The sequence below is a fragment of the Falco punctatus genome, assembly GCF_963210335.1.
Source record: "Falco punctatus genome assembly, chromosome: 3".
Taxonomy (NCBI): domain Eukaryota; kingdom Metazoa; phylum Chordata; class Aves; order Falconiformes; family Falconidae; genus Falco; species Falco punctatus.
The window spans coordinates 18,457,552-18,485,450 of NC_137582.1; the positions used below are offsets into that span (position 1 = coordinate 18,457,552).

At 43.0% G+C, this 27,899-nt stretch overlaps 1 protein-coding gene across 1 annotated transcript; it reads left to right on the forward strand.

Moving 5' to 3' along the window:
* Positions 1 to 967: 967 nt before the first annotated feature.
* ANXA13 (annexin A13) lies at positions 968 to 26,235 on the forward strand (the record flags this gene model as incomplete). The annotated part of the gene is made up of 12 exons (XM_080378723.1): positions 968 to 982; positions 2,690 to 2,764; positions 14,735 to 14,813; positions 17,084 to 17,178; positions 18,817 to 18,987; positions 19,615 to 19,648; positions 19,737 to 19,816; positions 21,548 to 21,616; positions 21,825 to 21,926; positions 23,903 to 23,978; positions 24,812 to 24,924; positions 26,098 to 26,235. The coding sequence occupies 12 exons, from the start codon at positions 968 to 970 to the stop codon at positions 26,215 to 26,217; spliced, it is 1,029 nt and encodes a 342-aa protein (XP_080234849.1). The 3' UTR covers positions 26,218 to 26,235.
* Between the last annotated feature and the right edge of the window lie 1,664 nt (positions 26,236 to 27,899).

Below are 27,899 nucleotides of genomic sequence, written 5' to 3' on the forward strand. Positions count from 1 at the left end.
ATGGGCTCTCCATGGGCTGCAGCTTCCCTCAGGGCATGTCCACCTGCTCCAGCGTGGGATCCTCTGTAGGCTGCAGTGTGGATATCTGCTCCACTGTGGACCTCCATGGGCTGCAGGGAGACAACCTGCTTCCCCATGGTCTTCTCCACAGGCTGCAGGAGAATCTCTGCTAGAGCACCTGGAGCACCTCCTCCCCCTCCTTTCTCACTGATCTAGGCATCTGCAGGGCTGGTTCTCTCACATCTTTCTCATTCCTCTCCCACAGCTGCTGTGCAGTATTTTTTACTCTTTTTTAAATATGTGATCACAGAGGCAACACCAGCATCTCTGATGAGGCTCAGCTTTGTCCAGTGGTGGGTCCATTTTAGAGTCAGCTGATGCTGGCTCTGTCCAGCAAGGGGGCAACTCCTGGTCTCTTCTCACAGAGGCCACCCCTGCAACCCCCCCCCACCACCACCACCACCAAAACCTTGCCATTTAAACCCAATAAAAGCATTGAGATTCTGTTAGAAATATTTTGTAGAAGCTGAGGGTCCTCAGTGATGTATTGAATACCACTAAATCCCATAAGATCCAATGTAAACTCTTCAGAGGAGCATCCTTCCTTCTAACCTGTTTGGAAAGCTCATGTTGGGCACCACCATATGTTTTGAATCATTGTAATAACAATTAGATAAATAAGTATGTACAATCTTGAGGCTTATATTGCGAAATCCTGATTTTCCTTGGAGAAACCAGCCAGCTCCATGACCCAACAGGATGTGATATTAGATAATAAAGCCAGCATGTAAATAGGAATACACCCCACCTCAAAATGGCTAGTATTTAAATAATGTTAGAAGTTATTGATTAACCCGGGCTTGGGTAGGGTTTAGCTGCTCTAATAAAAGTTGACTACTCAGTCTGTATGCTTGCTTTATTGAAGTGCAGAAGAGTTGCATCTTCTACACACTCAGGCTAAGCAAAAATGGGCAGTTCACATGTAAGTAGTTATTTAATTTGGATTGTCAAGAATGCATCAATTTTCTGGTTTTATTTTTGACAATTTTCACTTTAAATGACATTAATACAGCTGCAAATGAAGATTTAACCTCGAAATCTACTTTAAGCGTGGGTGGGAAACTTGCATGTAGCTGGTAACATCGCTTAATTGCAGTCCATGAATAATGAAACTATTACTGTAGCACACTGGTTCTGAGTGTTTTAATGCTCATTGCGGCTTAGTTAAAAAGGGCAGCGCTTTAATTTTGAGAAAAAGAAATTATGTATAGGATGTTGGGAGAAAACTAAATGTAAGTAGTTTAGCAAATTTGTACTGGAACATTCTGAACACTAAAATAATTCCCTAAAGATGTATGAAAAAATTCCTGTCCCAAAGGTCAACACTTTCAAAAACTGGCTGTTTATCACTGAATAGTAGTGTAATAGTAGAATCTCAAAATGTGGTGCTCACAGAAGGGCCTGAGGAAAAAAAAAGGTGTCAGGTTTTACACATCAATTTACCATATGAGTTTTGACTGAGACAATTTTGGCTAACATTTAGGTGTTTAATAATAAATATCTAAATCTGCATAAAGATACTTAACCTCAAAGCAACCTGATTGTCGAAAGTTTGTGTGTGGTAGCTGCGAGTGATTGGTCCTTCTGAAAGCTGAGTAGCTTGTGCTGAAGAAGTTGGGGGGTTTTAGCCTCAGTTTTAAAATTCATGGATAAAAGGCAGTATTTATTCAGCAGTGCATGAGTGAATGGTGAAACCCTGCAGTTTCACAGTATATATCAATAGAAGACAGCTTGTTTACTGATACAGGCTAATGTTGCATTAGTTCCTCTAAGATTTATATTATTTTATTATGTGACTATTTTTTTAATTCAAATTCAGCAAGGTTTTGAGAGATGCCAAGCATCTGCTGCTTTTGAACCAGCTCATCAGGACATTTTCTTTGGCAGATTGAGCAAGAGAGCCTGTGCCATTCACACAAAGCTCCAGCTACTAAGTCAAGGAGCATTTTGTCTCCCTGTGGAAGGGTGGATGGTCCCATCTCCACACCATTGGACTGGCTGCTTGCATAAGGAGAGAGGAGCAAGCAGTTCAGCAACCTGTCTTTGCCTAGGGAACAAGACTAAGAAGGCTCCTGCCACAGCCCCACGTGTCCACATAAGCACACATTGCAGGGTTGTCAGCAGGCACCTCCTGAGGGTCCTGACCCTGGAGAGCCTTTCACTGGGCAGTTCACTGAATGCAGTGTAGAGCAGGCATATGCAATTTAGGTTTAAGCTAGCCAGCTGACTTCTGTCTGTGGCAAGAGAGATCACAGCACTGCATCTCAGGCAGGTTTAGCAGTTGTATGAGCTCCACACTGGTCCATACTACACCCTGGATGTAGGTGCAGCACACCAGAGCTGGGCTGTAAGCTTCAGTGGAAAGAGGTGTGAGCCCACATTGGAAGAGAATTCCATGATTCAGCCCGTGACTTATCTGGGAATTGCATCATTCTGTTTGTCCCTAGAAATTACAAGTTATCTTGGAGAAATGCCTACATCTGTATCAGAGAACCGCTTCTGGAATAGCCTTGAAAATACTAAGTTCTTAACCAAGCTTTTCAGCTGCAGTTTGTTCTTTTTCCTAATCTCCTCTTTTGCAACCGTAGGTTCATGAGTGTCTTACGTCTTGTGTTTTTTAAACCTCCAGAGCAAGTCTTACAGACTCACAGAGGATATACGGAAACCAGCCATAGGGACTACCAGTTTGTCAGCAGATGAGCCAGTAAGCACTTTATTTACGAAGGATGAAAGGGGCACCGTGGTCTTGCAGCACCTGTTGCTGTGGTTTGTGGTGGCTTTGGGAGGCACTGCAGTGCACAAAGGCAACTCCACCTTTGAGGTCCATCTCAGCACTAGAAAGCTGGGTAAAACTGGGTTGTTTCGTTCTGTTGAATGCTGCATCTTTCCAAAATCTTATCTGCTTTGAAATTTCAGAAGTGAAAAATTTTTGAATAGCCCAAATTCTGCTAGGAGAAATATAGAATGAATCATCTGTGTCAAATGAGATATTTTATTTGGTTAAATGGATTTAGGTTTTAATTATATTTTTTTAAAATGTCATGATTAAATGAAGTTTTCACTGAAAGCTAAGCATTGTTCAAAGAAAGGTTCCATTACATGGATGTTAAAATGGAACTTTTCAGCTATATCAAAATGTCTCATTTTAGAATGGAGCTTTTATCAAAATTAATATGTTGCTGAACATGTTAATTTGATCAAAAGTACCAAATTTTACTGAAAAAATACGCTTTCAGCAAAAAATTTCTAACTAGCCCTAAAGTGTACTTTTGTCTTAGAAACCAAACTCCCAGTCAAGATCTGCACCCCATGCAACGTTACAGCTCCAAATCTGCATATTTCCACATGCTTTTTTCTCTCCGAACTCGATCCAGTCCCTTTTTCTACAATCAAACAAAGTTTTTGACTGCACATCCTTAGAGATTTAAAGTCGCTAGTTACTTTCTCTGTTTGCGGCCTTGCATCAAGCTTATCTGTACTGCTGCTGTCTTCAAAATCACCAGAAGTGGAATAAATCCACCTGAAAATCTGAATAGCTGCTCTGCTGTAAGCAAGGTGCTTTGGGGGCAGTTTGGGAAAAGCAGCAATGGTTCTGATGGTATGCTGGTTTGAAAAGTTTGATGGATTTTGACTTTTGTGAAATTGTGTAATTGGTTTTTTACCTTCTGTCTCTCAAGAATCCAAGACGACTCTTTGTGCATTATTCCGGTGTTCTCTGTGATGTTTGTGACCTGAATTAATCTAGTGGGTGGGCAAGTTCTGTGTTTGTAATTTAAACCACTTTTTGAGGTTCTCTGGGATGTCCTTGAGTTTCATCTTCTGATTGTAAAGCAGCCCAAACCTTCTGCCAGGGAAGACTCTGTAATGTGAGAAGGGGGTGGCAGGTTGTTGTGAGCCAGATGGTTGGGGAACCTGAAGGTAAAAAAGTAAGTATAACATGGAGAACATACCTGCCTGAGGAGTCCTCTTGGGCATAAGCTCACAAACATCACGAGGACCTCTGTGTTGCCTATGGACATTTCTATCCTTGTAGAAATGTTCCCTTAGTACAAGTACTACTTACCACAGCATGATTTTATTATCTCATGACAAAGCTCAACAATAGCTATTTGTTGCTTCCCCTGACAGACCAATATTCAGGGACAGTCGATTCTTGTTCAGTCCCTGGCCGTAAGCCCACAGTCAGCAGGAGACAGAGATACTTTCTTGTTCAGCCACCCAACAATGGGGAAGAACTGTGGCAAATTCTTTTCACTTCCATGGTCCCTTTTTATCCAGGATATTTGCTTTTCCTTTTAGGTCTGTCCTGTGAGTGCAGCCATGGTAGATGTTAACAAGCATCTACCCATGAAAAATGTATGATGCATTTGTGGCAAAAAAAAAATAATCCATCTGAAGCATCAAAGGGTCATTCCATTTATGTTTTACATAATGTAAATAGGTCAAACATCTATGTTTTGCAAAAACATAAAAAAATTCCAAAATACTTGGTCTCTAAAGCTCTTCTTTGTATACAACAGTTTTAGCATATTCTATCAAGTTCTGTTGTTACTATCTAGAAAAATTACTCTGCCTCTATTGTTAACTGTGACTACTAACAGAAGCAATAGACTGATTACTGCTGCTGTAGGTGACTCAGCTGACCAGGGAGTATCCCAAGACTTCCTCCACCCTGTGAGGTGGAAAAGAGTCTGACACAGAAGTCTCCAAGTTCAGTAGACACAGTTGGCTGTCAGACACTAAACAGGTAATGTCTGTATAGTAACAGCCCTTCTATGTGTCTATGTATGTATGGTTGGTGTTCGGATAATGCATCTTGCAGAGGAATGTTTTAAAATGAACCAAGGGGAGAAGTGTGTAATCTTGGGGCTTCCCTGACGGGGTGCAACATCCTTCAGGTTCTTCTCTTTTAAAATAATTGAGCTTTAAAATACATGAAAGAGTCATCATCATGTTTCCAAAGATTGTGTTCATGTATTTCAGCCCTGCATAGGTGTACTTAAGTCATGTTAACTTTCATGCTGGCATCGCAAGAATTTATTTCAGTTCCACCCATGTTAACTTACCAGTACTCATCGCAAGTCTTAATTGACGTAATGAGTGTAAAATTTTTAGTAAGACAGAAGAACATTTTAGCTGTCTCTGTATCAGCATGCAAGACAGAGATTTGGTATCTCAGCTGAAAAAAGAGGCAGAATATGGCAGTTTCCAATCATTTTAGCTATCATTACCCCTAATGGCCCAGCATACAAAGTGTTTGCCAACCAGGCATTAAGGTCAATAAAACTAAAGTAGTCAAGTCCACCCCCAGCATAAAGAGAATTATTCCAGACTTGAAATTTCAGGTTTGTCCTAGGGGAAGAAAGCCATTAAGTATTAAAAGGAAGTGATGTGAGGCATGACTCATGACTAAACAGAGGCGTGGTGTCTCTGGAGAATCCTAGCATCCTTTGCTGCCTTGGCTTCAGCTGCAACACCAGGGGAGTCAGGTTCCTGTCAGCCCTGTGTCACCTCTGCCAGCCCCGTGCAGGTGCTGGGTGCTCTGGCACATCTCCAGGTTGTCTGTGTTTAAGCATCTGGATTGAACCCTCTAGAAATAAAAGCTGCAGGTTTGCAGCTTTGGCATTTCCACCGGTAGCCAGCTCTTGATCTTCAAAGCAATCTGCGTTAAGGAGTTCCATCAGCCACAGGAAGGTTTGGACACATTAAAGCCAGACAGTTTAAAATTCAGCCATGAGAGAACCCCCCCAAAACTTATTTTTTCTCTTAATCGTGAACTTCTCTGTCATCGTAATGAGTGTGAATAAACTGAGTGAATAAAAATTTAGCCATAAGGTAGTATGAGATGATACATTAACAGCCACTTAGAAACAGGAGGGGCATAGTAAGAGAGAGAGATGGTTTTAATTTTCCAGTTTAAATAACTGTCAGAAGCAATTACCTGCACTGTTGCCACATGTTTGTAATAGGAAAAAGTAAATACAACTAATTCTATTAGGATCTTGTTATCACTGTAGTTTTAGTCTCAGTTGTAGAAAAAGTTATTTGCACCTCTCAGTTGGAAAGAGTCACCGAGTCATTGCAAAGGCCATTGAGTAATGAAATCTAATCTACATGATTTACATATATTGTAATATCCAGTAGTTATATATATAATACATATATATAAATGAAGTCATCTAGAAATTGCTTTGTTCCTGATAGCAACAAACTGTCAGCAATAAGCTGGCCCGACAGCGCATGTTGCTGTTGTGCAGCTGTTAGACCTAAAACAGCCATAAGGATTTGGGAGAGTGACAGCCTGCCTGGCAGATGGCGGATGGCATTCGGAGATGCTGATACCATTCTCTGAGCAGTCAACAAGAAGGCATCTGGCAATATTCCAGTTACATGTTGTGGTTTACTGAGAAAATTGCTCAAACAAAAATGACAGGTACATCTTACAAAACAGCAGAGGAAGAAACCTTGCAGTCAAAAGGACACATAGTCCTTAAGGTACCACTTTGCCGGTTGGCATATGTCAAAAAAGGTGTTTAGCAACCCCACCTTTTTATTACCATAGCACAAACTCTGGTGCTTGGTGACACTGCCCCACTTCCAACATGCTGCTGCTGTTCACTTCTGGGTTTTTTTTTTAGATGCTAGCACCCATCTACTCTGTCCCATATGCTAAAAGGCTTTACGTTTCACATAAATTCCTACCTGAATAATTGAGACCAATTATTTGAATTTCACTGAAGAAGAGCTTGCAGAAGAACATCTTGCTTTGATGCAAGGATGATAGGCAATGGTGCATCATGCACCAGTGACCAGATATCCTCACCCCTGAACAGCCTTTCCCAATTAGATGAGACCTGACCTTGCCTACCAGTAATTGCTCTTTGCTTCTTTTGCTTCTCCATTATATTAGAGCTCTCTATTATTTGGAAGTCTTTCTCATGGAAGTACCTATACACTGAAATGAAATGGGCTTTATCTGCTTTTCTGCCCTTTCTGATTGATGGTCTGGAGCTTTCTGAACAAATCCCACTTTTATTCCCCAGGAACACTGACAGCCCTGTGGCAGGCTGGCTGACACAGCCAAGAGCAGGTCTGTGCCAGCGTCCCAGGGCTTTCCCTCCACAGAGAGCAGCCACAGGTTGCTGGGCCCCATTGCCAGCCTCATCCATCCCATGGCAAAGCCAAAGGCTCCCAGTGGAGGGGCGATCCTCTGCCTGCTGACACCGAGAGCTCTCCTGCCCACAGCTTAGACGTGTGATACATCTCTCCAGGCTCTTTGCCATGGGTGAGGGAGGGATGCTGCTTGACTAGCAGATAGGGTGCTACCTCTGAAATGGCTTCTCCTCCCCTCTGTTGGTGTTCGTTCCAGCCTCAGCTGCATTTTTCACTGGTAGAAGCAGGAAGATATATTTTCTATTAGGAATGCATGGGTTTCAAATAGGGTGACATTATTATAGAAATATAATATACCTTATATAGCAGGAGGAGGCTGTGACTGTTCTTGTTATGCTCATACCCTCTGCAATGATCCACAAATTGACCCAGGTCAAAAGGGCCTAAGGAGGCATTTACAACAGGGCGAAAAAAATATCTTTATAACTGGCAACCTTTGTTTTAGTAAATCAGTAAATCAGACTATTGATGAAGTAGGGATGTATCATCATGTTTTCAATCCATGCTTTGGAAGTAGATCAGAATCGAAATATATCAGCCTACTCCCATATTTGTTCTTGTGTTTTATTCTTAACACATGGAAATGCTTGAAAATGAGTAATGAGATTTGGGCTGTCATTAAGACTGTCCCTTTGGGTGGGAGTTCAGCGTTTGTTCTGCTAACAGGATGTCATGCACACAAAGTGTTACGTACTAGAAGACACAAACCACAGGATCTAAGATAACATGCCCTTTCTTTTTATCCTATCCAGTACTGTTAGTCTAGTTAACCTTAGATTCCAGTTGCGTTATAGCTTATTGAAGGCTTCTGCCAGGATAAATAATTAATCTGGAGTGTATGTGTGTTGATAAAAAATTAATCACATAGGTGCTGATTTGCCAAAAGCTGTCTTCCATGATCCTAGTATAATAGATACAATTTAACTAATGAGATAAACACCCCAGTCCTTTCATTTATTATGCTAACAAGGCGACTAGATGGTTTGGGACATTTCTTGGCAGACAGAGAAATTGCATTTTCCTCACCACACAAAAGAGAAATACAGAAAACAATAGAACTGGAAGGCACTTTGAGATGTCAGCTCACTTATCCTTTGCCTACAGCAAGATCAGCTCTGCCCAAACCAGTCCTGACAGCTCTGGCAGTGCTGAGCTGGAGAACTGGTTCATTAGTTGGAGATGAGGCTCCCCAAAGGTCTTTGAACTGATGACCCAGTGACTGCGCACAGTGAGAACTGCAAAATCTCAACAGGTTCCACAGCTTCCTATCTGTGATGGGTTTTCAATTGTTTTGGCTTGTCTGTCTGTTTTTCTGGCATTCCTGTGCTCACCTTTGGGATATTATGGACTGTCTGGGGCTTGGCTTCCTAAAGAAACTGGATGCATGACACTGCTGTATGTATTTCTCTGTTGCCCTAGCTAAAAATATTTGAAGCCACTGGACAATTTTCAGATTTTACCAGCAGGGTGTTAGTCTCAAAGTTCTTAGTGCCTGTTACATTTCTTGAAAATCTTGAGAAGAGAGAGACTGTATTAGAAGTCTGCTGAACAAAAGACAGAGGCATGAGCTCAACCCTTGTAAGACACCAGAGAATCCATACAGCGATGGGCCATTATGCCTCTGCCCATCACAGGAATTGCTTCAGCTGCAGTAGGTGGTAGAGGCACCAAAATCAGCCAGACAGGAGATATAAATCTGTGGGAAACTGACGCTCACCTGCTTGGTAGGAAGGAAAGCTCAGAGTGTTACACATGGAACTGATTTATGTCATTCTTTTTAAAACCTTGGGTTTCTCAATGCATTTTTGTGAACATGATTACGTATACGTGAAGAATAAGGAAACTGGTGAAATAGGTGTGGCATGATTCTGTTGCCTACCTCCAGTAACCACTGGTATGCTCTCAGATATGTGAGACATCCACACCGGGCTGACGGAGGCAGGTCCCACAGGACACTGCTCATTTTTGACAGGCAGCAGCCAGCTTACCCTGGGGCATCTCTAACAGCAACAGATACCTACATTTAGACAACTGAATACAGCCCTAATTTTTATTCCAGACCACACTGATTTGCAGGAGTCAGTGCTGGCAAGAGCACGAGTCAGTCTGCCCTTTCTATGTGCAGCCATTTTGAGATTTAATTTTTTTTTTTTTTTGTTAAGCCAAAGAAAAATGAAAACAGCAACCAAAGAGAAGCTTGAAATTAGGCATGCACTGAATAAAGCACATTAAGCGGATCTGGCAAAAATGAAGACTGGGGCAGGCACTCAACATCCCTGGATCAATCCAGCCCTTTCTAGAGCTCTGCCCATAGCTATTAGACCTGCTCTTGTCAGCGGCCACGCTTCTGCTGGCGCTTGCTAGAAGGGTCTGTGTCTGCATCTCTCAATGTACATTATCAGCATCGATCTGCGTGAGAGCTGCAGTGGGTGAGCACTGTCAGCAGCATCCCGAGCAGCTACCCTTTCTGTTGTTTTGACAGTACTCCTCCAGAAACCTCTGTTCCTGAGCATGGTTGCGCCATCTGCTTGAAATGATGGAAATGGAAAAATAGCTGTGATTGCTCAGCTGTATTATCCGCTATTTTCAAGTAGGGCACGTTCTCTCTCTTTTGCAATACAGGAAGCTACCTGGCATGCTCATGGTAGTGTTTCTTCTCTTCTTGTCTACTGACATATAAGCACTTTGTATCTACTGCAAGCTTGATTGTATTGGGCTCAAGGAAGAGACTAGACTTAGTCTTCAGAAATGTCTGCGATGTATTGCAACACCCCACCAATTCTAACTACTGATGCCTTGAATCCACCAGAGCTCTTATTCCCCCTGCCACCCCCACCCCACCCCCACCCCTCATCGCCACTATGCCTTTCTTAGTTTTGCTAACCCTTTTGTTAAACTGTTTATTTGTGCACCGTAAGGGCTCCATGTGCTGAACTAGCAAAGAACAGTCTCCAAATGCTGCTATAAGCATTGCAAACCATCTTCAACCATAAATTTATCTTACATCTCCTTAAAGTCAAATTTAATTTACAGCAGGAAAAAACTGCTTTCTGTGCTTCACAACAATGTAGAAGTGTTAGTTTTAGATGAGTTATAATCTATACAGTGTAACAAAAATAAGTCTGTGGCAATTCTAGCCAAAGCTGCAAGAGGAAATGATTGTTGTTTAAAATATGCTTAAGTGAGGCAAAAACTCTTCAAGCTAAGGAACACTGTAGGCAGAAAAAACAAGTAGACATAGGCCATGAATTCAGCCAGGCTGGAAGTTAAAAAGAGGATTTCTTACCACCAGAACTCTGATGACACTAATTAATATAGAGGTATTGGAGAGAAATGTGGAAGAATATGAAGTAACTGAGTAGATGGAGCTGGACTAATTTATGAAAGCAAGTTCCCTTACATCCTATGTCCAGCTGCAACATTTGTATGCAATCTGTCCACCTGATGTTCCAGACTGCACATCATGCTGTCACCTAAACTGCTGTAACACTTGTAAGTCATTAGTTACTCAAATTAAACTTAGAACCTAACTCTAAAACAAGAACTATATTAAAGTGATTCTGCCCATATTTTTAAAATAAAAATGCCTAAAACTTACAAATGGTATTAAACACCCATTTCTTTCGCCATTTATCCCTTACAGGAAAATCCACCTCTCCAAACCTGCAGCTTTCCCTCTCCTGCACAGAAAGGCTGCATCAGTGGGCAAGGTCAAGGCTGGGACCTAGCCAGTGGTGGATTTTAACCAGAGCTTTCCAAATAACTCAGGAGTTGGCCTTGACAGTCATTTACCCAGAGTATCAGGTTTCCCATCTATAAAGCTGATGCTGGGATTACACACAGTACTATAAGAATGATATCCCCGGGGTGCATCTTTTAATGTTTTACAGTGATTTATTTGTAGATGGAGGCTTTAGCAGAGCTGACTCAACAGTGCTGCTTTGAAACAAACATGTCCTGAACATCATTAAGAAACAGGCCTTCCTTCTCTCCCGCATGATTTTCCCCTTGAAAAGAAATACGTATCTTTATGAATCCTCATAAATCCACAATGTTATTTCAGTCGCCGGTGCTACTATTTTCCTGCCTGTTGCAACTGTGCTATACACAAACACAACAGCTACGACAAGTTGCACCTAGGAGTTAGGGACTCATTAAAACCTGAGTGTAACTGACCATCCATCAAGGCATAAGGGAGCAAACCACTCTCCCAAAGTCCTGTAATGACATTACGGGGACCCGGTGCATCTGTGGTAGGGTTGAGGCGGTGGGAGCTGCAGAGGCGGCAGCATTAACATGACGAGAGTGATACCCACAGCCCAGCACTGCTGGTGGGCAAGGCAAACCAGCTTCTTGCTTTTGGGTGTTTGTGTAGGTGTTTCTGTCCAGGCTGAATGATTGAAAAGTGGGGGCAAATGCCAGACAAAGCCTTTTTCCTCTCACTCCTCACCAGTACATCTTCTGTCCCAGGTCATGAGGAAATGAATGTGGAGTAACAGTTCTCAACTCATTGTTGGAGCCAATTTGGGGGCTATAGTAAGTTGCAAGTTAGAATAGCACTTGGATACTACAAAGTAGTCAAATCTATGCATTTGATATGTTAGCATTTCTATCTGGATTTTGTGCTCCAGAATTGTCCCTTTTTTGGCTGATTTTTCAGCTGTTTCCCTGGTCCTCACCCTCACAAAGAAATGTTTTGCAAACAACCCTAGAACAACTTCCGTACCGGCTGCCTAACAAAGACAGCAGGATCAACCATACTAGTGGCATGAACATCATCTGAAAAGCATATTAACGCTATAGAGCCAAAATGACATCTTAATGCCACCATCATGTACTCCATTCAGATATTGTACCCCGTTCCAACTAAGAGCATTCCACATGCATCAGGGGAAAGGCAGAGATACTGTCTCTCCATCTTATGCTGTCTTTTGGGATTGCTCCAGGGTGCGTGATACAGATGCAAGAAGTAATTAGGAGTGCATTATGCAACATAGTCCTAACTGACAGCACTACCAATCCTACGTTAAAGTATGGACTGAAGTGTCTGAAAACATTTTGCATGTTAAATTTGGTATTATTGAGAGGGGAAAACTATACTGGCACCACAAGCTGCTGTCTGCAGGACACGCTCAGCTGAGCAGGCAGCAAAGCATACTCCTGAATGCTACACCATGATGTTCATTGAATCCGCCACGCACTGAGCAGCACCTAGACCATGCTCCTTGTGGCAACACTGTGCCCGTATGACTCTCCAGCAGAGGCCCTTTATGCGTGCAGCATTTGCATCCTGGGTCTGTATATCCAGAATAAACCTCCATGGTATTGTGGGATCCCATTATTCCGTTCCCCCACGCTCATCACCGAGTCTGGTTAGCTGTCGTTTGCTTTGGTGTTACAGAGAACAGAGGTGAATTTTATTCTCACAGGAATGAAAATGAGGATGTAGCAGTCAGAAAAGAAGAAAGAAATTAAAGCTGCTTAATTTTCAAGCATGTTGTGCAAAAAAGCTTTCTTTTGTACATGATTCCATCAAAGGAGAAGCACATACACCCTATCATAATAGAAAAAAGTGAATGCAATTCATTTTGGATAAAGACAGTGATCAGTGCCTCGGTTTCCTAACTTTGTACTTTCACCTTTCCTTTTTGACAAAAGTTCTGGGACATCTGAAGATAATTAAATAAAATCTCCCACTAGAAAATATTAGTTACTTATATGCATCTATTTCCACCTTGTTTGAAAGGTTTAGAGAAGTGTGTTTGTGTCAGAGCATACAGTAGGTTACGCATTTACAAGCAACATTTGTGATATTGATATGGCAATGAAAGTGTTACCTTGTGCTGTAGAGACCAAGAGGAATTATTGTGTTATTGTACCTTACTAATTGCTATTGTTGTCAAAATAACTTCCAGTTTCAGTGAGCTGGCTGCACTACATGCAGCTACCATTAGCAATAAGTTGTACCCTAGCTGCTAACTGCATGAGAAAAGCCAGGTACCTAAATGGTCTTCAGTCTGTCACAAAGGTGCATCGGTAAAGCAGTGTAGGGACTGGATTTGGGTTTTCTCCTTGAGAAAAGACCCTTTGGCTCTTGACAGAGGACTCCTTTGTCCAGAGATGTAGCTCTTCCACCAGTGAATCACAGCATGAAACTTCTGAAGAATACCAACAAACTTCCAGGTTGTAGCTATACATGTAAATAAAAAGGTTGTTCTCCGGCCAGATGGATGCATGGCAGAGCATGGCCCACAGCTGTATGGCTAAATTATTTTTATCCCACAAGCAGAACAATCCTGTACCTCCTGTATTTCAGGAATCATCTCTGCCCTGTGCTATCCCCAAAGACAAGGAGATTAATCAGCCTTTTAGCCTCTTCTGCTCTTCAGTAGGCTGGTGGCATTTTCAAAAGGGCTTAATAGTAGACTGCCATACTCTGGGGTGTCACAACACTTAATTTAGTGGAAAGCAGAGTGCCATGCCCTGGAGTTAACAGTGTAACAATTAAGTTAACACCTTAATTAACAGTGGTGGTGCCAGTGCTTGGCAGCCCTGCAAAGCAACTAGCCTGATCGACATGTTGCTATTTGAATGGAAATGCCAAAGTACCTGCGGTGCCCACTTAGACCCCCCAAGTCCATGCTGTGGATACAGCTCTACTTGATTTAGGAGCCTAAGACCTATTTTCAGGTATTCTTTTAGAGCTTAGGCTTTTAAAAGATCTGATTCATGATTCTGATTACAGGTGTTGTGAATGTTGCTGACCTCCTGGTCTCAGATACTTCTATCCTTGTCCGAGAAACAGCAGAATAGAGGATGTACCAGCATTTCAGACCTTGTGATTCACAGCTTGCCAAATTAGTAGCCACTGTTTACATTGATATGTCAGGCTGTAAACTTTTGTTGTGGCTGTGGACTTTGAGTTATTATCCCCCATGGATTTAGCTCAAGGCAACCACATGTAGTATTTTGCCAAAATATAAAATGCACCAGCTTTATCACATTATGTATGTCCAATTATCTTGTTTGCAGGAATGCATCGCCGCAAGAAAGGTTTGCAGGACCAGTTTTTATTCAGCTGATTGGGATTGTAAAAGTTCCTATCTAACAAACGTACTGCAGAGACAGAGCCTGGTTCTGTACGCATCTGATTAAGGCATTTATATTGGCCTGTTATTAGCAGTACAAACAAATAATATTACATCTCCATGAAGGTGCCTAGTATGGAGTTACTACATTTAAATTATTTGAATAAGCCTGAACTGGCAGAACAATGTTATATAGGATTGGCACTGTGTGTCATGTGGTGACAGCTATTTGTGGATCCATTCTAGGCGCCCTAGTGATAGAAACAGTATTTCAGCAAAGCCCAGTGTGAACTTCTCTTAAACCAGTGAATGGTTTAGATGGTGAGAACAAAGATCAAGCAAGAACCTGACCCAGACTGCTGTCGTTCAGTGAGACTAATGCAAAATTGTTTCCCATGTGCCTGTTTTCCTAGTCAACCAATAAACGCCATCATCATGGTTTTGATGCAGACCAAGATGCCAAGAAACTACATAGCGCCTGCAAAGGAGCAGGTAAGAAACCTCCTGGGTTTTATACAAAGGACATTTCAATATTAGAAAGACGTATACATAAACTTAGGGCAAAACAGCTGTTCCAACAAGTTTCAGGTAATCTTTATGCTTTCTGTCACTGACTCAAAGAATATGCACACCCACAAAGTTTTATATGAATAAGATAAATGTGAAGGGAAGCCAGCTTGTTTCTCAAAAACTGGTAAGGTCAAGTTTGTTAGTTGCTTGGCTCCAGGGGATTGGGATAAACATGATATTTGCTCCCTGCGATAGGAACATCAAGCTACCAAGACTGATATGACAGTCATGGGGTCCAGCTATTCCAGTCAGACTAAGGTCATGGTTATATGTCCTTTCTCAGGCCTTCAAGGACCAGTAAAAAACATCACCACCTCCAAATGTTCATCAAAGCCCACTGCAGCTCCATCAGCTGAAAGGAATATACAGTGCCTTCAATCTGCATCAGTGATTCTTAACCAAAAATACTGCCCCCCACCATCTTCTAAGGTAGTTTGAAGTAAGCTGGCTGACTGTGCACTGGCAGGAACGAGGAATGCACAGTGTTCATGGGATCCTCAGGTCCATGGAAGTGACAATGTCCAGCAGAGGGAGAGCAGCCAGGCAGCACACAAGAGCAATAAGTTATTAATTCACTCCAGGTATTTGCACAGTAAACATGTATTTAAACATTTCTTCCTGGTATAGCGCTGACATTCAGAATCAGCTACTTATGTGCTGAATTTTAGGAACTGTTCCTATCCTATCAACTCAGCCCCCTCAAGAGAGTTCCCCAGAGGACTCTCCTACTGACAGTTTAACCCCTCATTGCCAGATAGGAGAAAAGGTAGCTTTTTCTTCTGAAATTGGACCGTGCCTTCTGCCTCTATTCTAAGCAGGAAAAATTGGACCAGATGCCTTAAACTTGCCCTGTATGTACTTGGTGGTGATGGGCAGGGATGAAAATGCATCAGCTGCTGCTGAATGCCAATATCATTTGTATTTTTATCCTTTGTACTGGTAGCTCCTTGGAAGGCCTTGTTGGTCCCTGCTCCCAAGAACCTGTGATGAGGCACAGCACAAAGCCCAGTATGTGGATGCAACAGATGGAAGAGCACAAGGAGAGCATGGGGCAGCGTCCACCAGCATGACATGCATGCATCAGCAGACCTGGCATGGATGCCTTTGCTCTGCCATCTAAACCCTTTATGCACCGCAGGCATTTTGGCAATGCCCATCACATGCAGGGTCATAGGTCTCTCCTGATACACATTCCCCATTTCAATACTTGTCTTGAAAAAATAATGCCTGAGGCAGGCTGCTGGCCCTTGCGTGGAAGGGTACTAGGGCACGTGTGTGAATGCAATAGCTACTCTAAAGTGTCTTTTGGGCATCCAAGTAACATCACTGTGGTCCTGTTCCACAAACATAACAAATGCCTTCCAGCAGCTTTATTTAGTGCAAACATCTGTTTATAAGGCTGACAGCAAGAAAAGTACAAGAACAAAGCCATCGCCTTTAGAAAGCTGCTTCCATCCATTGCATAAGTTACAGCTCCAAGCTGCCCAAGGGCTTTCCTATGGAGTGTGCTCCGTGTGCAGTTCTCCTGCGGGTTCCCGGGAGATGCAGCTGCTGTGGTGCCTGTCACCGGGGCACCCCATGCTCCCCCTTCACTCTCACTTACTTTTGCCAAGCACAACGGCATCAGCAGAGACTCAGACCATAAAGGCCAGTTCCTGCTCCTCTTCCTGACTCCGCTTAGCACAAGGAACAACCCATTTTGTACGGGCTGTACATTCAGGCGGTGGGATAATGAAGCTGTTTTAAACACATCCTCACCTGCCCCAGCCTCTCACCCCACGCTGTTTGTCCTGTTGTGCCGGCACAAGTGTTTGTGCACTTAGTGCACAAGCTGGTGGGTGATCCCTCAGGACTACTCAAACAAGCGTTGCTACCAAAAACGTGTATGTCAGCCTGCTGGTGCTGGCATAACCCTGATTTTGGGAGCAGTGCCTGACCTTCTCAAACAGAAGAATGAGTTGCCCTGGTAAAATCTGAGTGGCACGGGATGGTGAACTTTTATATTATGGTCTGATCATTGTAGCTGATTACAAATAAATATATCCGCAAAAGAACCTTAGGTGCTACAAATCATAAAGTTGGCATCAGTGGGGATATACGTATAGCAATTTTTTTCTCTTTAGACATCACATTTTCTATCCTTTGCATTAGATCCATGATTAAGTAATTGCTATGTGCAACTTCTTTTACAGGAACCAATGAAAAGAAAATTATTGAAGTCTTGTCGAGTCGAACATCAGAGCAGAGACAACAAATAAAACAGAAGTACAAAACTCTGTATAATAAGGTATTTCAATATAAATGGCCCCTGTTTCAAACTGCATGCCTGCTAGAAATATAGCCTACAGGCCTCTACGTCTGAAAAGAACAAGGGCACAGTGGATTTCAGGAGGACACCAGTTATTCAGCAATTTATTTTATCTCCTAAAATACAGATTATATTTCTAATCTTAGCCTCAGAGTCTTCTTGAGTTCAGCCTCAACCAGATCAGAGCATTTTAATCAAAGCTGGGAGAGCTAGAAAATAATTCATAACTGAAATAAAAAAAATATTTCAGCTTGTGTTCATCTTCAGCACATTCAGAAAAAGGAATTGATGTAAAAGGGAAATTTTAAGTCAGAATCCCTCTTAGACCAGATGCAAATTCAGAGGAACTGTTTGATCTTATATCATGATATTTTTGTTGAGTTTAGTAGATGTAGTATTGATTTCTTCCAGCGATGAAGTAGAATACACCTTGTAAAACTAAGAAGTCTCACTGGGGACTTGATTTCTGGAGGAGGAAACGTAGACTGCCTTAATGATTTTGCATGTAAGAAAAATAAATCTTCCAATATATTATTTAGGTGCAAAGCGGACTCCTTCAGAGCTTATCATTACATTGGTATTTTCTTAAGGTCTGCTTGCTCATTAGTCATTAATGAATATTAATAAGACAGGCAGCACTGAACCTGAAATCCTTCTGTAAGTAGAACTTACAGCAAGCATGATAAAGATTTTGGTTACGTAAATACTATTAATTTAGTTCTACAATGAGGATAAAGAAAAATAGTCATTAGAAATGAGCAAGTGCCGCGAGACAACCCGGTCACAATGGCACGTAGCAACCCTTCTTGCTTGCTTGGGAAGCCTGAATCCCTCGGGAAGGAGCTGCAAGCTGTGCCGTTTCGCTCTGTCGCTGCTCCAGGCAGCAGCAAGGCTCGTGGCACACGTGCGGAAACTGCTCCAACACCCATGTCAATCTGGCTCGAATAAACTGAGTGTTCACTCGGGGTTGTGTAAGAGGGTATTTAAGAACAATAGATTTAGAGCTGGGCTTTGTTGTTCTGAACTTGTCAAGTGCTTCCCATGCTACAGGAAATGTTAACTGGAGGTAGGGCTTCAAATGGATTATCAGCAGGCAGCCTTCCAGTGTACATACTCCAGGGTCTTACTACGTTTTGAATTAAGTAGATCAGAAGGTTGATTTTTTTATTATTATTTTTTTGTTGTTGTTGTTGGAAAAAATGCTGACTGCTTGGCACCAAAGCACTTTGTAAAAATTTGTTGGTTTTTCCAGTAAGAAGAGAAGTTTAATAAGTTTGATCCCTTCTGTTGCAGCTCGAAGCAGGAAGTTTCAGTGTAAAGACTCCTCCTGTTAAGTTTTTAAAAACACTAGTTTGCATTTATTTAAACAAGAGTCAAAACTGGACTGATATGAGCTGGTATTTGAAGATGGGACAATCATTTCATTCAATCCCAAACAAAAATTTTTAGGGAATTTATTTTGCAAAAAAGAAGTCTACGTATTTAAAGTCTTTTTTATGTTTTTGTCCCTTTCTGGTACAGAAGAAGCTTTGAAATTGTGAAATTCCCTGAAACAAATTAAGAAACCCTCTAATCTAACCTCAGCTTTTGCATTAACCCTTCCAACTCTCCCCTCAGGATCTGGTAGAGGACCTGAAGGGAGACTTGAGTGGGAATTTCGAAATGGCTGTGCTGGCTCTGCTGGACCTGCCCTGCGAGTATGAGGCCCGGGAGCTTCAGAAGGCGATGAAGGGTGCTGGGACGGATGAGTCGCTGCTGATTGAGATTCTCTGCACACGAAACAATAAGGTTGGGACGCCGTGCATGACCTTCCTTAGGTAGCAGGGCAAAGAGCTAGCCAGGAGCATTCCCCCCCCGCCCCCCGGGAGGAGGAGGAGGAGGGATCAGACCAGCTCCCACAGCTGAAATGCTTGTTGTCTTTGGTTGCAGCGTGCCATACCAGGGCTGAAACTCTTGGAGGAGTTAAGAGCAATAGAATTCAAATTTCTTCCTTCGTAGCGCTGATGAAGAGAAATCCCCGGGTGCCTGTTAGAGGCAGCTTTGGCACTGCTCTGACTGTTCAGAGGTGGCTCCCACCAGCTATGGGAATGAGATCCTCTTCAAAAGGCCCTTTAGCTAACACTAAAAAACAAGTGAAACCAAAGGGATGCCTGCATGAGTCAGGCATCCCTTGAAATGCTGTCCTGAACAGGGATGGGTTTGAGTTGTGGGTCTGCACCACACTGGGTCCCAGCACCGGCGGGGAATGGGAATTCAGCTTCTCCCATCCCCACGCCTGCTACACCTCATGCAAACACGGTCATGGCACTGACTTACTGGGGGGTTGTTTGCTTGTTTATTTATTAACTAATTTAATTTGTATTTATTATTTCTAAGTGTTTTTTCCTTATTTATTTATTTTATTTATTTGCCTAGGAAATTGTAAACATAAAGGAGGCATATAAACGGCGTAAGTAGTATTGTCTTTCAAATGCCTTCATTTAAAACCTTTATCACTGTGCGAACCCTCACGGATTTTTTTTCTTTTTTCTCCATAGTCTTTGATAGGGATCTAGAGTCTGATGTTAAAAGTGACACAAGTGGCTCCCTACAGAAGATATTAGTCACTGTGCTCGAGGTAAGGCTGGTGGGGGCTTTCCTTTTATGCAGTTGCCTGACTGAAGTATTTAGTTTTCTCTACCCTGAGTAATCATAATAAATATTAGCTTGTATTTATAATAAAGTAATTACAATATGTGATATAATAATGAGGTAATCATCATAAGCAAAAGGCATTCTTCAGTATAAGAGCCTTCTATATCTATAGCCTTTTAATATATACAATTTTAATTTCTAAAATCAGAAGTAATTTTATAAATTCTGATACTTTGAAGACAATAGCATTGTTTTATCATTATTTATGCCATGGTAATGGCTAGAATACCCATTCAAGGGCATGGTTACATTATGCTGAATTCTGCCCCAAACCAACAAAATCTAATTTCCATCTCAGCTGAGGATTTTACAGTTCAGATAGATCCAGAACAATAAAGAAAGAGATTGCTGTTCTATTTATTTTCCATTCACCAAAAATGCATATTTTCCATTAGAACACACTTTATTTTGAACCACCTGCATGAAATAAAGAAGAAAATTAATATTTTCATAAAGACATTTATGAATATATATATTCATAACTAAGAAGAGTCAGATCACACCTAGAAATGCAGCATGGTAGCCAGTCTGGTCAGACAGCCCTGAGAAATTACAAGATTAAATAAACAGAAGACGCTTTGAAGACCTAACAGTCACATCACTAAATACATCACAGTTAGATTCCCATTCTGGAAAGCATTGTCACAGCTCTTCAACCACTTAGGGTATATTTTCAGGAGTGGCAAATACATATTATTCATAGATTTTTTTTTCATAGATTAGTCCTTCATAATTTCTACCAGGAATTACAGTGTTAGTGAATGGTCAGAGTATATAGGTTAGCCAGGAAGATGTCTTGCAGTTATCAGGGCATATCCAGCACGATGAAAACCATCAGTACTTCAGTACTGGGAGCCATTTTGCAGTAGCTGTATAACAGATAAACCAGTTTGTGGTTTGAGCCCAGGGTGCTGTACGTACCCAGCAGCTCAGCCCTCAAGGGGTGAAAGCCCAAGGCCATGTTGGGGCCATCTTGCCCCAGCTCTGCCTGCAGATCTCAGCCCCATTCCCACCCCAGCTTCTGGCCACGCATGCAACCACTTGCCACCAGTGGAAAAATAGCAGCAAAAAGTGGCAGAAAGCAGAACCAAAGAAGAAGCCAGGTGGGAAGGGATCTCTGGAGCTACTCTAGTCCAGCCCTCCTCAAAGCAAGCGTAACTCCAAACTCAGATCAGGTTTTCCTCTGATTTTGTTTTCTGCTCTGGACACATGCTGGCTGGGGGAGGGAGCAGGAGCAGGGAGCAGGGAGTATGGCAAAGAGTCTGGGGACAAGGGGGACCAGCGGGTCACCCTGCTGCAGGGTATGGTCTAATGCTGTGCAGCTGCCCACCCCTGAGAGTCCCTTCCTGTTCCAGAGGCATCAGGGTTACAATCTCATCAGGGTCCCAGCACATAGCAAAGAAACGTGGGAGATAAACCCCACCATCCAGGCTGAAGTCAGCAAAACCAGAGGCTGTAGTAAACGTGAACAGACCATCCAAAGCTGCACCACCAAGTCCCACCGTGCCCCGTTACGAGACATCTGTCAGCAGATGGCAGCAAAACTATAACCAAAATATTTGTGAGGGCCACGGGCTGACCACCTTCCTTTCCACTATGAAACCTAACCTGCGCTTGGTCTGGTTTTTTCACGGTCATGTCCTTTTTTCTCTAGGCAACCCGAGACGAGACCCAACAGGTCAATGCAGAGCTCGCTGAGCAAGATGCCACAGATCTGTACAAAGTAAGTGCAATTGTGGAGAAATCCTCATTTGCCCCGTGCTGCCTTGGGGGTGGCTAAACACACCATGCACAGGGGCCACGGCAGTGGAAGGTGAGCAAGGGGGGCACAGGCTGGAGCTTGGTGGATCAAGAGCTCTGGCTGACTTTTTGTCTTTAACAGTAAAGACAAATAAACAAGTGTTCCGAAAAAATAACATGTAATCTTTCAGGCAGGAGAAGGCCGCTGGGGAACAGAGGAGCTGGCTTTCAACGTGGTCTTAGCAAAGAGAAGCTACAGTCAGCTGAGAGCTACTTTTCAAGCGTACCAAAAGGTGAGTTATTCTCTTCTGCGATGTGGGTCGCATAGGGCCTGGCATGAGTTTGCAGACCCTACAACAACATGTAGACCAGGCCATCCTTTCTTTGCCATTTTAAAACTTCTTCAGTGCTTTAAGAATCTCGGAAAACATTCTTATTCATCTGGATCCTGATCTTACGGAAATAGGGGATAAAAGCTATATTTGCTGCTGCTGAAGAACCTATTCCCCTTCATAATCTACAAAACATCCAGCCAAATAAATGTCATAGTGTCATTTCCCTCCCATAGCTGCACGATGGTGGGTGTCCCCACTCCTGCAGGAGAACCAGCAAAGGGACAGGTTTAAAAACTCCTGCCCTGAAGCAGAGTTTTGCTTTTCTAGTCTTTTCCTCTATTTCTCCAAGGCAGAGCCTGGCAAGGTCTCTCCTCCAGATCCCACTGCTTCACACGCTCATTGTGGCTGGGCAGAGGCACATCTACAGCCTCTTCCTTTCTGCCCACGCTGGGCAGACAGCCTGTGCAGGTACTTTGCTGCACTCTCTGTCTCCGAACATAAGGCAAAGTAGGCAGCGGGATCCTGGCCGTTTGGTACTTCTCCCTGTGTCACCCACCAGGGACATTTTACACATGCCTGGGCCTGGAGGTGACCCCCACTGAGATGCCTCACCTGGAAATGGCCTGAGAAAGTCAAAGCAATGGGAGATTCAAGGTCCTTCTCCTGACAGTGAGGTGGAAGCTCAGCAGTGACATTTATTCTCAGGAGAAGGTCCCCCCTCCAGCCTCTGGCTCACAGTCCTGAAATTCCCTAGAATAACTCTGAGTTCACCAGAAAACTGTAACCCTAGGCACTGAAGATGAAAAAAGCTCCAGTCAAGGCCATATTTCAGCGTCAGCATAATAAGGAGCCCATAGCTGGAAAAATGTTGGCAGCTTCATCCAAGTTTTGGTTTGTTGTTGGCAGGAGGACAAACCCAGTCGCTGACTGAGGCTCTCTCCCTTGGAGTGGCTCAAACCCTGGGGGTTCAGTTAAATGCTCCGATAGCCAAGCTACCTTGGCTTTTTGATTCCGAAAGCCAAGCAGATCAGGTTGCCCAAACCGATCCACCACATCCTGCCTGGCTGTACTTAAGCAGAAGTGCATCAAGATAAGAGCTGTGCAGACTTCAGTCCCCCTCTGCAGTTGGAAAGTTAAATAGAGCCTATTCATCTATTATCTATTATATGTTATCTATTATATATTGTATATTACATATTATATATTATATGATATATATTAATAAAGCCTAAATAGAGCTACAAGGTACCCTACAAGGGTAGCTTTGTACACATGGTCTCCCAGCTCTGACCTAAAAGTCCACTTAAGTCTTCCACGCGGGGCCATCCTGACAGACAAAACAGAGCAAAGTAAAAGCCTTTGAGGTTCGTGGAGTTCATAAATCAGGATCAACTCTGTTTTGAAGTGTCAGTCTGTTTTTTCCCTTTCCTACAGAATAATACCAAAACTTAGGAACAACTGCAGTGCTTGTAAACTTTCCCTGGGAAGCCAAAGACAATAAGTAACAAAACTTCATAGAGCTGGGAAAGCTCCAAAAATTATCATATTTGTGTGAGAGCCATCCAGAGCCTTTGATAGAGGGATTAGGGGAAGCTCAAGCAGTTTCTCCTGACTAGGGGTCACTCAAAAAGAAGCTGCATCTTCTTTGTCCTAGAAGCCCTCAGATAGCAGTGCAACTGCTTGATGTAGGTTATCCATCTCTTAACCACTGCACCTTTACCTGGCTCCATGGACCTTCTTCTCTTCTTAGTGGACCTGTGAGCACTTGCACCAGAAGAGAACTTCATTTGGCCTTGAATTACTCCCTGGGAAAGGCTCTAAAGGATCTGAACTGTTTTTTTGCCATTGGATCCTAAATCTGATGCTGATTTTATGACAGTGGGATTACATGTACAGACAGCAGCTCTTATAGCTCCTTTTTGTTGTCCTCATAGGTGTGTGGGAAGGATATAGAAGAATCCATTAAAAGTGAAACATCTGGAGATCTGGAGAAGGCTTATCTCACTCTTGGTAAAGAAAAAAAAAAAAAAAAAAAAAAAGGTGTCAACAGCTGTCTTTTCTAGTTCTTGCCATCATCTGACATTGGTTTTTGGGTGTCTGTGTATAGCCTGGCAGCAGCCATCAAGATAGCCCTAAAGTGAGCCAGGAAGAGAAGAGACAGTTTTCAGTAGCAATTTGGACTCCTTGGTATTAGAAATAAAATTTGCTAAACACAGCTCCTCTCCACGCAGCTAAATTTTTTGCCCTCTAACACAGATTGCTCACCTCAAAGCTGCCCCTGAGGCCATGGCTGTTGGTAGCTTCCAGTGGATGCCTGGGCATCATCAGAAGTGTGCTATCCAGCCACCACAAAAATGTACAGTGACCTCAACAGCAATTTAGCACTGGGGATGACTGTGACTGGTGTTTAAGCCTGTGCCCTGGCTCTGGTTAACTTGCTGGTATAGCTGTTATCCATCTGGGTCTGGGCTCTCCCAAATCTTGTTCTTGTGAGCTGCGGAGTGAGCATCGGAATAGACGGGGAAAAAGGAACCCCAGAGGGGCAAATGTTCATTCTCCTCAATTTCATTTTCACTGTGGAATGGCAGAGTGCTCATGCTGATAATTCACGGTGTGACATGCTTTCCCAGTGGAGAACTGTACATCCCATTCAACCTCCAAGACTTCTCCTTGCATACTGATAGGAGACCAGTCACAGAATGAAAGCCCCACTAGCTCACAAGTCTGAGCGTAAACCCTAGAGAGTTTCCTTTATTTCTTCCTTGTTTATTTCCTTCTCCTTGAAGGTGTATTGCAAAATGTCAAGATACAAGTATAATGAAATCTCTTCCTGTTCTCTCTAGTGAGCTGTGCCAAAGACTGCCCAGGTTACTTCGCTACACTTCTGCATAACTCAATGAAAGGAGGTGGGACTGACGAAAAGACCTTGATCCGCATCCTTGTGACCAGGGCTGAGGTAGGGAACCCTGTGACCTGTAATACCTCACATCAGCTGTGGGAGAAATATAAATGTAGAGGATATGGAGTGAGTCCTGGTGGATCATGTGCTCAGTCAACCCACTTCAGCTCAACAACATTGGTGGTCACGCTCTTTCAATATTGCATCTATTTAGTTTTCAAAAGAACTAAACCAGAAAGCATGCAGGCAATTTCAAGTGGAGTCAACTATACCTGGTTAAAACTAACCCACAGGGAGGTCTGGCCCCGTTAGGATGTGTAAAAGTAAACCCCTAGTTAAGTAATGATAAAGCAGCAGTTCCCAAATTGAGAATTGTTTATAAACATATGTTGCAAATTCTCTCTGATTCCAGATGGGAAAAACAGATGGGAAGGAGGGAAGACAAATAAAGAGCCAAAGAAGATAATTGCCATTTTAAAAAGCACAAAACTACACGAGGCATTTGAGATCTTAAACACAGTCTTTAAGTCTTCCTTCCTTGTAAGCTGTGTAGGTTGTAACCCCAGGACTGTTTCAGTCTTGACAAAGAGGAGGAGTCGTTCACAGAGAGAAGAGCATATTTCTCTATGGTCTGCAGTGCGAGAAATTAGGCTCCAGGGTAGTCTCTCTCTTAAGCCGTGGTCCAATCATGGTAACATTTACAACCCAAAGTGATAGAGATCAGATCAACGGGTGCCTTTTCACGGGAAAGCTTGAGACAAGGCATTTAATTCTCCCCCTGTAGCAACCAGAAAATTACTTCTGTGGGTGGAACAAAACTCTCTTTTAGCCACAGTCCTGGAAGTGCCTTTGTCCTTGCTTGCCACCATGGAGCAGCCTCAGGAGGTCTCAGCAACCCGTTTGAGTTTGTCTGGTCCCAAGGCTATGCCTTCACAGCACTGCTGAGCACCGGGCAGAGATGGCCCTGGTCACCCCAGCACAGCTCTCCACACAGGCCCGTACCCCTCTTTGCAGCTAGCATCCCCTCACCACACCATCAGACATGGGCTTACCTCAAATCCAAAAGTTAAGCTGAAAGTCCTCCCAAGATTTTTTAGATCTGCTTTCTCCTCTCCTCCTCCCACTGGGTGCGATGGGCTTTAGATTAGATCCCAGGGGTCCCAGTAGAGGCAGGGCATATCACTCAAAGTACATCCCGTGCTTCTAAAGAGGTTCTTGGTGTCTCCTTAGAGTGACCTGCCAGCAATACAAGAGAAGTTCCAACAAATGTACAAGAAGTCGTTAGCTGAAGCTGTCCGATCGGATACCTCTGGGGACTTCAGAAAGTTGCTGCTGGCTCTTTTGCACTAAAAAGCCATCAAGAATGAAGAGGCATGCTGAGCAGCCACCTCTTGATTAGTTTCCAAAATAGCATCCAAAAAACGTGGCATTAGCACAAAGAAAAAAAATCCAATTTATTTTCTTTCCAGCTGGGAAATGTGTTGCCAAGTAATGCTGGACATGAGGTTTATGTTATGGCTATCTCGCCAAATGTCCTTAAGCAATAAAGACATGTTAAAAAATCTAAATCTAAATTGACCTCTTTGTGTTTGGGTATGTGGAAGAATCTTCTGTTATTATTTCTTCTGGGTAGATTTTCTGTCTTTCTGTCATTCTGAAGATTATCCCTGTTCTTTCCCCAATTCTACGGGTGCTATGTCATGCCGTTACAGTCCTGCCAAGGGAAAAAGGACAGTAATTTCTTCTCAGCCCATTATCACAGCTTTTTAAACAACCTGAGGGCTGTGAATTAATGATTTAATTCAGGCCCTGATTAAAATCCTCCTATCAGCTGGGAAGGCCAGAGTGATTTCCCTGTCTGTGAGTTGCCCTCTCAACATAGTGACCTCCTAAGTTATCCCGTGAAGGATATAAGGACTTGTGGTCCCCATTGGCACCAAATCCTGGAATATGGTGCAGAAGCATAGCTGGGGAAGACATGGGGATTTGTGAGGTGGATCTGCCAGGCAGGGAAATGAGGTTCCCACTGAGGCAGGCATGGGCCTCAGGACAGCTGCACAGTCTCCATCCTTGGAGGTTTCCAAGATCTGACTGGATAAAGCCCTGAGCAAGCTGGTCTGATCTCATGGCTCACCCCCACCAGAATTCCTCCCTGATTTACCCTAAAATGCTGTAATTGTATGAGAGAAGATGTGGATGAAAAATAACATGACAGGGCCTGATAAATAAGAAGAGAGAAAGAGTCTGGGTCAAGAAGTTGGGCTTGCGAGCATTTCCCTGCATCTGCCCCCTTCCTTCTTTTGAGTGCACTGCTCTGCAAGGGGAAGGGCGTTTCGGGCCTAGAACCTCTGAGGTCTGATGGCTGGTGGCCATCATACTTATGACCACGGTTGATTTTCCCATTGAAAATAATATTTCTGAAGCACTGGACCTGTTTCTCTCTGCTTGTATCAACGTCACAGCAGTCGTACCTGGCTGTCTAGTTACAGTCTGTAAAGATGAGGCAAAATAAATGGGAGATGAGAAAGGTGGAAGGCTTTTAAGAACAATGATCTGTGTGTCACACAGGTGTCAAAGGACGTTCTGGAGTTTTAAATGTCTGATCCTCCTTTGGAAACATTTCTAGCAACCTAAAATATCAGGGGAAGATCCTGATCCTGAAATGAAAGACCTGATTCCAGGTTTGCCATAATCAAAGGCATTTTAACGTTCAGACCCAGAAAGAGCGGAGCAGTGCAGGATCTGCATATCTTCTTGTTGCTGTTGCCATGGGGCTCTTGTAACCAGAGACTATAGAAAGGATAGATGAATGATCTACTTAGGTGTCCAGCGTTCCTGGTGATATTTTATCCTCCAGAGGCCACGCTGTATGTTCAGTCCAAGATAAGCTGGCAGGTACCCATTCTCAAATGATGTAGAAAGAAGAAAAAGCCAGCAGGTTGCTGAAATGCACATGAAGGAGCTGATTTAGGCAAAAGATTTGTTTTAAAATATTCCAACAAGAGTGCCCAAAGCTATATGAGTGGTTTCTG